The sequence below is a fragment of the Oryctolagus cuniculus genome, chromosome X (genome assembly GCF_051225735.1).
Source record: "Oryctolagus cuniculus isolate XC-2025 breed Fujian yellow rabbit chromosome X, ASM5122573v1, whole genome shotgun sequence".
NCBI lineage: Eukaryota > Metazoa > Chordata > Mammalia > Lagomorpha > Leporidae > Oryctolagus > Oryctolagus cuniculus.
Genome location: NC_142888.1, coordinates 18,980,300 through 18,992,598, shown reverse-complemented (window position 1 = coordinate 18,992,598; position 12,299 = coordinate 18,980,300). Strand labels below are relative to the sequence as shown.

Here is a 12,299-nt window from a genome sequence, read left to right as displayed (position 1 = left end):
CAATATAAACTAATGCCAATAAGAGATTAGAGAGATTTCAGTATCTGTATATGTGTTCTATGAACAAACTCACTTCAAAATATGATTTGGAAATAGTATTTTTTCTGACCCAGCTGAACATAGGCCTTTCTGAATGTCTATATTTTTTCTGACCACTGCATAACAGACTGAAATTCTTTTGGTTTAGTAAGGGTAGTAGGTAGAGAGATAAATAGACAGATAGCACAGCATGAGTTTAAATTTAAACATACCATCTTAGTGACATTGGGTATAGTGCCTTCCCTTCCTGGACTATAGTCTTTTCTCTGTCAGAAAACAAACAAAAAAATGAAAATGTGTATATTTCTTAAATGCATTAAATGAGAGAATATCTAAATCATTCAGTACAAGGTTCAATTTGTTTTTTAAGTTATTATATAAATAATATTGATTCCTTAGTGTGGGGAGCAGCCCGGACTGGACTGAGTTACTGGAATTAAGACTTATTCTATGCATCTGCTCTCCCACAATATGGCGCTGGGAGAGAAGTAAACAGCTTCTGCACAGCTGCCTCCAGTTCAACCAATAAACTGTAGGACTTGCTACTGATTGGAGGAGAGCAGCGTACTCGGCGTGTGGGCAGCCGAGTTGGGATTGGCAGAGGAGGACTATAAAGGAGGAGAGAGATGGCATGCACCGGGAACATCTAAGGGGAACATCTAAGGGAACACCTGTGCAGCCCCCAGAAAGCCGGCCGGCGGTGTGCCGCTCCCCTGCGGAAGTGGGGAATGTGGCCAGGGGGAACCGCCCTTCCACGGAGGTGGAAGGGATAGTAGCCAACCCGGGAAGAACCAGCAGCAAACCCGGGGAGGGCCGAGCAGACAAAAGAACAGCACAGGGTCCTGTGTCGTTCCTCCACGAAGAGGGGGAGCGACACTTAGAATTTGCCACTCTTCTCATTTTAAGAAGTTGGAGAGGATTTGAGACATGTCTGTCTTTTTCCTAATACAGATTACTCTTTTTGTAAAATAGCTCTATTGACATGTAACTTGTATATCATAAATTTATCACTTCTAAGTGTTAAATTCAAAGCATGCTCATCTATTTTCATTCTGTGTCTCAGCAGCATCCCAAAGTATCTGGAGGAAGAAAGTTTTTCTCCTAATAAGTAAAAATTTGAAGAGAATGACAGGGTTATACAATCATTATAGCTATCTAATTTTAGCACTTTCCACCACCCTAGAAAGAAATTTCTTACCAATTTACAGTTATCCTGCACTCCTACTCCAGCCCAAGACAACTGTTAATCTATTTCTGTCTCTCTATATTTGCCTTTTTTGGACATTTCATATCAATGGAATCAAGTAATATGTGTTCATTTGTGTCTGGCTTCTTTCCCTGAGCATATTTCAGGTCCATCGCTATCGTAGCAGTTATCACTACTTCATATAATTAGAGTTAATTTTTTAAATTTACACACACACACACACATATATATATATATATTTTCACGTGCCCATTTGATGGAAGGAGGGTGGGAGGCAGAGAGAGCACAAGAATACAAGAGTGAGGTGAGTGAGCACTCTCACCTGCTGACATAATTACCGTATACCTACAAGGTTCAGGACTAGAATGGGCTGGAGTTTGGAGCAAGAAATGCAATCCAGGTCTCCCAAGTGTGGTAGGAACCCGATTACTTGAGCCATCATTCTGGCTCCTAGCATCTGTAGTAATAAGAAGTTGGAGTCAGGAGTTGGAGCTAGATACCAAACCCAGACACTCTGATTAGTGTCTTAACTGCTAAACCAAACACCCACCCTGGTACTGTCAACTTTTAACTTGAGTTGTGGTTTTGTCTTGCTCAGAGTCAGATAACATGTAGGCCAAAAGTGTACCTACTCAACTCAGTAGTTATAATGATCTCCCAAATGGCCCCCATATTTTTTTTTGTTCCAAATACTCTGAACAGTCTTAACTCTATTTCACAGCAATATGGAGCAAGAGCGAGAGTGGGGGGGGGGGAGAAAGAGAGAATGAATATCTTCTGACACTGCTGACAGCCTCACGTGATCCCAAGTTGGACGATTTCTACCATTTACATACAGTGATTATATTAGTCTAGTTTTCATTACTATAAATGGAATCTCTGATGCAAACTGCTCTATAAAGAAAATTTGGCTTACAGTTTTGGAGGTTGAAAACCCAAAATTGGATGGCCCTATTTATCTGGCTTCTAGTAAGGCCTAGTGATAGATGGCATGATGGTAGGAACACATGTGAGAGTGAGAGATCACTTCTCCAAACAAGAAGGCAGAGAATGCTTTAGGGGGCAGACATTCTTTAAACAACTCACTTTCAGGTGAGTTAACTCAGGGTTCCATCAGTACTACCTTAATTCTTTCCTGGGGCAGTGCCCCCAGTGAACTAACAGTCTTTCCCAGGTTTCACCTCATAAAGGTTCCATATCATTTCCCACACTAAGGACCAGGTCTCCAACACCTGAATACTTGGAAGACAAACTGTATACAAGCCATATCAGTGTGGTCCCAGATACAACATACAAGGTAACATAGCTTACCTCATACCAAACTCACTCACTTCTGTTGCTCAGTACTTCTCAGAATAACAAAGAAGGGGGCAATTTCTCCCCTAATCTATTGTGCATAAAATACAATAAAACAAAAACATTACAAAAATAAAATAGCATAGCTAAGACTTAAACTTCCTTTTTATTATGAAATGCAACAGAGGTACATAATATGGTATACAATCGCTAGAAAGGTTTCTAAGGTACTCTCAACTGTTGCATCTATCATATGGCCCAGTAATAAATGTTTCATGAAATGACCATAGTTTGTAGAACACATGGAATAGCTCAGATGTTGGTCAGGTCAAACCCAACAGGATAGATCAGGCATCCACAGAGCAAAAAGATTATTTTAATTGCATTTATTACTTGAACTATCGTATGATTTCATCCTTTCTTATCTCCTCTAATTCCATCTGAACTCCTTCCAATATAGTATATTGAATATTCTCTCTGATATTTTGTTTGGAGTTGTCCTTTGTATTGTTGTTGTTAGCATGTGGAGGAGCTTCTACACTTAGGAATACAAGGAATACTTTTTCTGTCTTTCCTTGTCTGAGACCTCTCTTACAGCCTGTTATTTTCCATTTTTATTCTTGAATCTCCATATCCTTGTTATTTTAAGTACTCTTCTCATTCTCTGTGTATATATGCTTATCTCTCTGTTCAGTCATGCTGTCCTGTCCTCCTAAAACTAGTAAATATATTTTAGAAAAGTTCTCCTGCTCAATGCTTACCATAACCCAGTGAATCCTGAAAGACATTTTCACTAAGAGCAGATATGTGTCTTCCTATTAAATAGTAGAAGTCCTTGAGACTCAGCAAAGATTAAAGGACACACGAGCCAACTGAATGTACTTTTTAGATGTATCAGATTAAGAATGGCATTAATAGATGAAAAGATGTGAAACCTTTCTACCAATGCCAGAATCTATGCTATTAATAGTACCGTGGAGGACTTCTCTTTGAACTTGTGAAAACTCAGGAATGCCAACTCTATTTTCTGATCATGGTTGTTCCAGTTCCCACTTCAAGTAAAATTGTTAGCCTGAAAAAAACATGTGCATTTTGAGGAAAAAGCTTTGAACAAAACTGTGAAGTAGACAATGTGTGTTTGGCATCTTTTTATTTCTTCCTTTTTAAGTGAAAACCATCTTTTTTAGAGTGGTACACTCAGCTCTGGCAAACAGCTAGAGATAAAAACAAATCTTGCTAGCAGTGTTGTGGTATCAGAAGTCAGGTCTTCACCTTTGCTTGCTAAGTCAAGGGAAGTACTCAGTTCTAGGGCTAATTCACACTGGAATCTTTATATCATTTATTATTTACATAATACACAATTACCAGAAAATGATGATTTTTGACACTGCTGAAAGCCCTTCTTGTAAATTCCTCCTACTCAGTAACTTGTGTACAAGACAGTTACTCCTCTGCTCTTCTGCAGAGCTTCATGCAACCTCTCCTTTACCTGTAGATTATTCCTACTTGTCTTTACTCCCACCCCTCTACTGCAACCCCTCCTTACCCTACACTGAGTTCTGGAGTGGACTTTGGGGCTGAGATTAGCAAGTAAGCTGTTTATTAAACCATCCCGTTAGGACCAACACTTCTAGAAAGAGGTGGCAGGATTAGAAACTAAAACTGTGATGCAGACCCAACAATAGGCTTATTCACCCCCATGGAGAACTTGGAGCTAGTGTGACCCGTCAGAGTTGTTGTAAGGGGACCAAAGTGGCTCAGTGTTTATGCCATTCTACTTTGTCAACCACTAGATGTAGGCTGCCCCCAGAAAATGTGTACCTTGGGTGACAGGACTCAGCAACTGAGAAGACTAACAGCTTGCTGGAGATTGCCTGATAACAGCTGGAACAACAAGCCATTCCTTGAAGAATCTTGGTAGTACAAACCCCTCCCCCCATGTCCATGGTACTTTCACTGCCCAGTTAGACCCCTAGATATTTTTATATCACTGCTCAAAGATATTTCAATTGTTTTCTTCTAAGAACAGATCAGCTGTTGCTGTATATGTACATACACACACATGAGGACACACACACATGTGTTTAGGTTGATTCTTTGTCCCCTATGGACAGTAAACTCTGAAGGCAGACCAATTTTCTATTTACAGGCCCACATTTAGGACCAACTAAGTGATTCTTTTTTTAATATTCATTTATGTATTTGAAAGAGTTACACAGAAAGAGAAGGAGAGGCAGAGACAGAGAGAGAGGTCTTCTATCCGCTGGCTCACTCTCCAACTGGCCGCAGTGGCCAGAGCTGCGCCAATCCAAAGCGAGGAGCTAGGACCCTCTTCTGGTCTCCCACGTGGGTTCAAGGGCCCAAGGACTTGGGCCATCTTCCACTGCCTTCCCAGGCCATAGCAGAGAGCCAGATCAGAAGTGGAGCAGCCGGGACTCAAACCAGTGCCCATATGGGATGCCGGCACGGCAGGCAGTGGCTTTACCCTCTACACCACAGAACTGGCCCCAGTGATTTCTTAATAACTATATTTTAAGTAAGAAAGAAAGAAATTTTTACACGTTGCTCTATATTTTCTTTTCAGCTACATTTGTATCCAGGGAGAAGCAATACCAAATGAGGTTGAGGCTGAGGCTGATAAACTGAATTAGTGACATAAAGATTCTAAAAGAGTTTTAGATTGAATACAGTATTGTCCATTAACATTATGCACATAGAGGGCAGCCTGGCCCAGCATTTTCCAAATGAATCCCATTCATCATTTGAGGGTTGCCTGATCAGTGCAAATCCATCACCAGCACTATGCCAGTATATGCTGATTCCAACCCTGATTCAACACAGGACACAAATTATGCGTTCTACAATTGCTGTACATGTAGGTTGTATAATTTATAGTTTTAAAGTATGTTAAGAAAAATTATATATCATTTTCTTATTGTAAATTTTTTATTAATACAAGGAGAACAGACTCAATGTAGTTCATAGATGCAGTTCAAAGAATATAATAATATTCCCTTCTGCTCTCCCATCCTTACCCTTCTTCCACTCGCCCTCCCTCTCCCTTTCTTCTTTCTTTTTTGGTTTTAGAGATAGCACATTTTTAATTAGCATTACAGTTAAGAGCTTACTGCTCCACTAAATCAACAAACCAATAAGTAAATAGTAAAAAGACTCTAGTTCTGCAGTAATATAATCAGGGCTATAAATAGGGGCTGGAGCTGTGGCTAAAGCCAGCACCTGCAGTGCTGACATCCCTTATGGGCACCAGTTCGAGTCCCAACTGCTCCACTTTCTACACAGATCACTGCTAAAGCTCCTATAAGCAGAAAATGGCCCTTGTGCTCAGGCCCCTGCACCCATGTGGGAGACCCAGATGAAGCTCCTGACTCCTGGTTTCAGCCTGACCCAACCACTGCCATTGTGGCCATTTGGGGAGTGAACCAGCAGATGGAAAATCTCTTTCTCTCTCCCCACCCCTGTCTCCCTCCCTACCCCACTCTGTAACTCTGCCTTTAAAATAAATAATCTTTTAAAAATGGTATAAGCAATAACCAAAGGGAAAGATGATTATTTCACCCATATACAGTAAATTTTAAAATAATCACAGATCATTAAAACTATAGTGGTATAACATTCTTAACCATTGGTTTGAAAATTATAGAAAACAAAGTGTGGTAAAACTATATTTGCTGCAAGACTGATACAGGCACTTCTTTTTTAATTTATTCTTTTTTAAATTTTAGCTCCCACATATATGGGAGAATATGTGGCATTTGTCTTTCTGTGTCTAGCTTATTTTACTCAACATGATGTCTTCCAGTTGTATTTTTTTATACTAATGGTAGAATGTCATTCTCTTTTATAGCTGAATAATATTCCATTTTGTGTGTGTATATATATATACACACACACACACATATCACATTTTCTTTTGTCCATTCTTCTGATGACAAACACCTTGGTTGATTCTATATTTTGTCTATTGTGAACAGTGCTGCTATAAACATGGTGGTGCAGGTATCACTTTGATACGTGTTCATGTCTTTTGTATACATACCAGTCATAGGTTTGCTGGATCATATGAAAAGTCTGTTTCTAAAAAAAAAAAAAGAAAAAGAAAAGTCTGTTTCTAGTTTTTAAAGAAATCTCCATATTGTTTTCCACAGTGGCTGCACTAATTTAAATTCCTATCACCAGTGTATAAGTGTTCCTCTTTCTCCACATCCTCTTCAGCGTTTGTTATTCTTTTATTTTTGCCATTCTGGCAGGGTGGTATGTCGTTGTGGTTTTGAAAATTATACATCTTAAATAATTATCTGACCTACTTATTCACTGAGTGACTAAATAAGTAGGTCAGGCAGGAATTAATAAAAGTGGATCATTACCATGTTAACAAAACATTGTCTCAAACCTTTTTAAAACAACATTTAATATCATACCCTAAAATTTACTTTGAATCTTTCATAAAAAGATGACTAATATTAGTTGTTAAAATATATATTTACCCCAGAGTCAGTTATTAATTTCCATGTGGATGAAAAAGGAAAATAAAAATGTCATATTTAGAATACACAATAAATATTCATCATGTGGTCAAATGTTGTCAGCACATAGACTGAAGTACATAGACTAGATACTTCCCCAAAGAAAAGTCCTTGGTGGTAAATGAAGGCTAATCACATTTATTTCTATATTTCCTTCAAGTATCTCATAAGTGGCCTCACTTATATTAAATAAATAACCTTGTAAATATTCCTTTAATAGAAAATGTAGACAGTATGTTTTATAATAAGGTGTCACTGCATTCTTGATATTTTAGAAAAATGCTTAGAATGGATTTCTGCATCAGACTCAAGGAATGAAACTTTAAAATACAATAACCTGCTGAATAGTATTTGCACAGATACAAAACCTAGGAGAGAAACATTCAAAGTGAATTAATAACAGTAAAACCAAGGACCAGCATCTATGGCTTTTAGGGATAATTATTCCTCTCCTTTATTTTCTGAAATCTCTAATGTTTCTTTATTTTTAATAGGGAAACATGCCTGTGTTTCAATGTTCATATATTTCAAACATGTTCGGTCAATAAACATAATCAGTATTATTTTAAATTACAGAATGAACCTAGGAGTTTTACTTTAGCGTATTTTAGACTATGATTCTTACAACCTAATATGTATATAAAGGGTAGAAAGGACACTGAGTCCTAAAAAGATTAACTGACTTGTTAAGTAACTCAACAGTATTAGTTAATACCAAAGTTAAGATTTGAATCTAGGCATTAAAAAGCATTATTTTATCCATATACTATTCCTTCAAAAATCACTGATATATTTTAAGTCATCAGTTAATAATAACTCTAATACTTGCATACTCATTTTTAGCCTATCTCTTGAAAGCTGAAAGATAAGCAAGGGTAAAACCGGTAAATTTACAGTCTAGTATGTCAGACTTCAGGAATGATAATAAATATATTACAGGCACTAATCAAACAGAATAGATTTCTAACTATTTAAAATGGATCCAGTCCTTGTAGAGGTTTTTGTTTGTTGTTTGTTGTTTGTTGTTACTTGTTTTTACTTATTATCACTAATTGGCCCCCCAGAGTCCCTATTATTTGTCACTAAGGAATGAAGATTTTATATTTGTGTGGTTCTTGTTCAGGTGATGCATTTTCTTATCAACTTTTTTTTCCACATTTAGGTCAAAAATGTAATGAAAAATATCATGGCTGGATTGCAACAAACCAACAGTGAAAAGATTCTCCTGAGCTGGGTTCGACAATCAACTCGTAATTATTCACAGGTTAATGTCATCAACTTTACCACCAGCTGGTCTGATGGCCTGGCTTTGAATGCTCTCATCCATAGTCATAGGTAAGAATACTATGGCAATGTTACATGATTTTTATAAGTATTGGTGTATGCACTGTTGATACATTTTCTCTAGTGTGATTCCAGATCATTCTTACTACGCAAAAGGTTATGTATGTTGACCATATTGATAGAACATCCAATGGAATGGATTAAGAATATTTTCCTACATTTTACGTGATATGCCATTTGGTTGTTGGAATATTAGAATTACTAGAGCATGAAATTAGTAATGGTGAGGGGAGAGGATCAATGAAGTTGAAGTTGGGACTCCTAAAAAATCCAGGTTGTAGTCTAACTTTGTTGAGAATGGGATTGGTGTTTTGTAGAAATAGTAAGTTGGCATAAAGCTAAACTGTAGAGGTAAAAATGGTTTCAAATCACTTGTGATAAAATTAGTTTTCATCAACAGATAAATAATAGTAAAAGAGAGGAACATTTATCAGATATGTACTTTGATAGTAAACATCATTAGGTCCTGTATATTTTCTTCTAGTTCAGGGTTAAAAGAGGCTGTGAGCATCTTAGCAACTAAGGCAAAGAATAGACTGCAGTGATTTCTATGACACTGTACTCAGAGTATCAAAAGAAACAACTGCTCTGGAAGAACAAAGCAAGTGCTATACATAAAAGAGAGTTCTATGGAACTTCACAAAAAGAACTCAGCGGAATATAGTGAATTAAAAGTCTTTAACTATATTCCATACAGTAGTATATTTCCTAATTGACAAAAACTAATTTGTTTTTCTTGTGTAAAGAAGTTCAGTAAATGAATTAAAGGATCCATAAAGCAAAATATTCGGGAATACCTATAAATGCATTCGTATATATATTGCATACTATATAATATAAACTATATGATATATAACACATTTCTGTATACTTATATAATACTATACTATAGTATAATATAGAAAGGGGGATATTGGCATTACCTAAGTAACTGTGTTTGAAATGTCAGTGGACCCTACCTTCCCTGGTTTTACATGCAGGTTATCTTTTCTCACTTTGATTTTTCTTTAATTTTCTTTTTCTTTTCTTTCTTTCTTTTTTTGACAAATATACCATTTTCTTATTGCCAATCTTGTTTCAGGAAAAGCTCGGAATATCAATTTTCCTCTGTGGTAAAGCTTGATCCAAGAACAAACACCCTCTAAATAAGCCTCTTTGTCAGGTGTCTTGCTCCAGCTGGGTTTAATTAACCCCATCTAGACTGGGTTTCCAGGTGAATGACTCAGCAATCTGATTTTAGAAAGGAGGCAGACTTGCACCCAATCGGCATGTTAAGCAATGTTAACAGATTGTTTTTCCTAAGTATGACAGAAGACCAGTTTTGCACAGCTTCCAAACAGTCAGATGAGAAGGAATAAAGATGTTCACTCCGCGTCACAAGTCAGCGTGCTCACACTAAGGACCTGCAAATATTGATCTTGCTGTTCATGTACACATTTGCTCATGAACAAAATTACTGTGGATCAGGTTATACAGTTCTTGTTTCTTCCACATATTCTCTTCAAGTGGGAGACTTCAGTCCTGTGAGCATGTCCTCACACTACATTTGTTAATATTGTATTTCATGATTCCTGAATATACCTGTAGTTTTTAAACATATCCGGATTGCCCTGTCCCTGACCCACTCTTTCCCTCACAATATCTGCATGCATGCATTCTCTCACATGATATTGAATGAATCATCAGTAACTACTTGTTTTTACATTACGTGGTTACTTTTCAAGAGGTTCCTCACAGTTGTTAAACACTCTTTTCATGAATCATTTCCCCTTTTGTCTTTGACAGATGTTTATGCTATTTATCTGAAAAAAAAAAGTTGAACTCTGTTCCAAGGTGATTGTCATTGGTACACTTAGGAATGTCATGAGGTGTCCTGATTTCAATAATGGAGTGACTAAGCTGTGTAGAACAAAGGCATATCCTTACCATAGAGCATAAGGATTGACAAAGGGCCTTAGAAATTGAAAGTTTTGCCTTAAAACACAAAATCCACTACATGACAGTTGAAAGGAAGCCAGATTCTATTTTTGTGGAAAACCCCAATGCTAATTGATTAGAAATTTGCTGAAAACATGCAGATAAAATTACAGTAACTATAAATTTATAATTAAATTTTCTAATTCCTAGTTGTGTATTTTATTAACACAATATATGATTTTTTGGGGAAAAAAATCAGACACTACAGCTGAGAGCAAAGGAAAAAAGAAGCAAAATGATTCTTCATGACTCCAACCCTACATCATTATAATCCAGTCCTCAGAAGCAGTCACTATCAGCTCTTTCTGCATTCTTTTAATGATTATAATTTAATGTGTAGTTTGCATTTTTATTTCTTGATAAATTGGTTTTTGACAGTATGTGTATTTGCTTTTCAATGTGAAACTCAAAGGTATTAAGTTTCACATCCATCCATTTTCTAATTTTGTTACTTTATTATAACCATTGATTCTATAATTTTATTTATGTATTTATGTATTTTTAATTTTATTTAAAAGAGAGAAAGAGACAAACAGATCTCATGTGTTGACTCACTCTCCAAATGCCCACAAGAGCTGGGGCTGGGGTAGGCCAAAACCAGGAGCTGGGAATTCAATTCAGGTTTCTTGCATGGGCCAGGACCCAAGTATTTGAGCCGTCATTGGCTACTTCCCAGGGAATACATTAGCAGGAAGCTGGAATCAGAAATGGAGCTGGGACTTGAACTCAGGCAGTGTGTTATGGGATGTAGGCATCCTAAATGGCATCTCAACCATTATGCCAGATGCCCATCCCCATATGTGTTTGTAATTGCAGTATTACAGTTAGGTGGCCAAGAGGAAGGAGAAAGAGCAGAATGGAAAAGGGTGAGATTGCAAAAGTGATTCTGATGTTCTAGTTTCCCATATACATATGTTCTTTTCTGATTGCATTGCCTAGAGATGACTAGAGATAGCACAGAGGTTGCCTACAGAAGTAAAAACTGCCCAACAGTCTAGAATTTAATTTTTATCTTGTATATTCAGCCCACCACTGCAGGCATTTAACAGCTTGTATATAGATTCCAAAAGCTTGTTAGCTGTTTAAGATAATTCAGAATAAACAGGAGAGTTTTGATTTACTAATAAATGTATAAATTTCTGATGTATTAAGCAGGGTAAAAGCAATTGAATAAAAGGAAATGAGAAGCAAATGAGAAATAGATTTGTATCATTATTTTGAATTATAGTCTTTGAAAATAACACCAAATCTACTCTTGCAACTTCTTTCCCTTGCGTAACATGAATTCTTTTTCTGAAAAAAAAAAATTGTTTAACTTATCTGAAAGAGTGACAGAGAGAGGGAGAGACAGAGAGAGATTGTCCATCTGCTGGTTCACTCCCCAAATGGCCATAAATGCCAAGGCTGGGCCAGGCCAAAGCCAGGAGCCTGGGATTCCATCAAGATCTCCCATATGGGTGGCAGGGGCCCAAGCACATGGGCCATCTTCTGCTGCCTTCTAAGGTACATTAGCAAATAGCTGGATTGGAAGTGGAGCAGCCAGGACTCAAACCAGCTTTCTGATATGAGACATTGGTGTTACAAACAGTGACTTCACCTGCTGCTCCACAATGCCAGAACTGCTAAATACTTTTCTGAATCCACAACCAAGCCACCATTTAAGACTCCTTTAATTAAGCCTCAAAAAGCTTACTTTGACCTTCTTCAGGTTTTAGAAAACCTTGTATATTATTTTCTTTATTTTTTGCATTTAGTTTTTATTGAAATTATTACAGCATATGCTTTATTTCTTCTCATTAGATTTAAAATCATTGTAGCATAACAATGCCCTCTTACCCATTTGTGTTTTCTCTATTATAAATTAAAATGTAATTGACAAGTATTTATTGAGA

At 37.0% G+C, this 12,299-nt stretch overlaps 1 protein-coding gene across 15 annotated transcripts in view; it reads left to right on the top strand.

The window, feature by feature from the left end:
• Positions 1–12,299, top strand: part of DMD (dystrophin) — a 2,249,390-nt gene that overhangs the window by 530,580 nt on the left and 1,706,511 nt on the right. For all 15 annotated transcript variants that reach the window (XM_070067426.2, XM_051827673.3, XM_070067427.2 and 12 more), the window contains one exon: positions 8,249–8,421. In XM_070067426.2, coding sequence (XP_069923527.2) covers positions 8,249–8,421 — 173 coding nt within the window. The remainder of the gene's footprint in view (positions 1–8,248; positions 8,422–12,299) is intronic.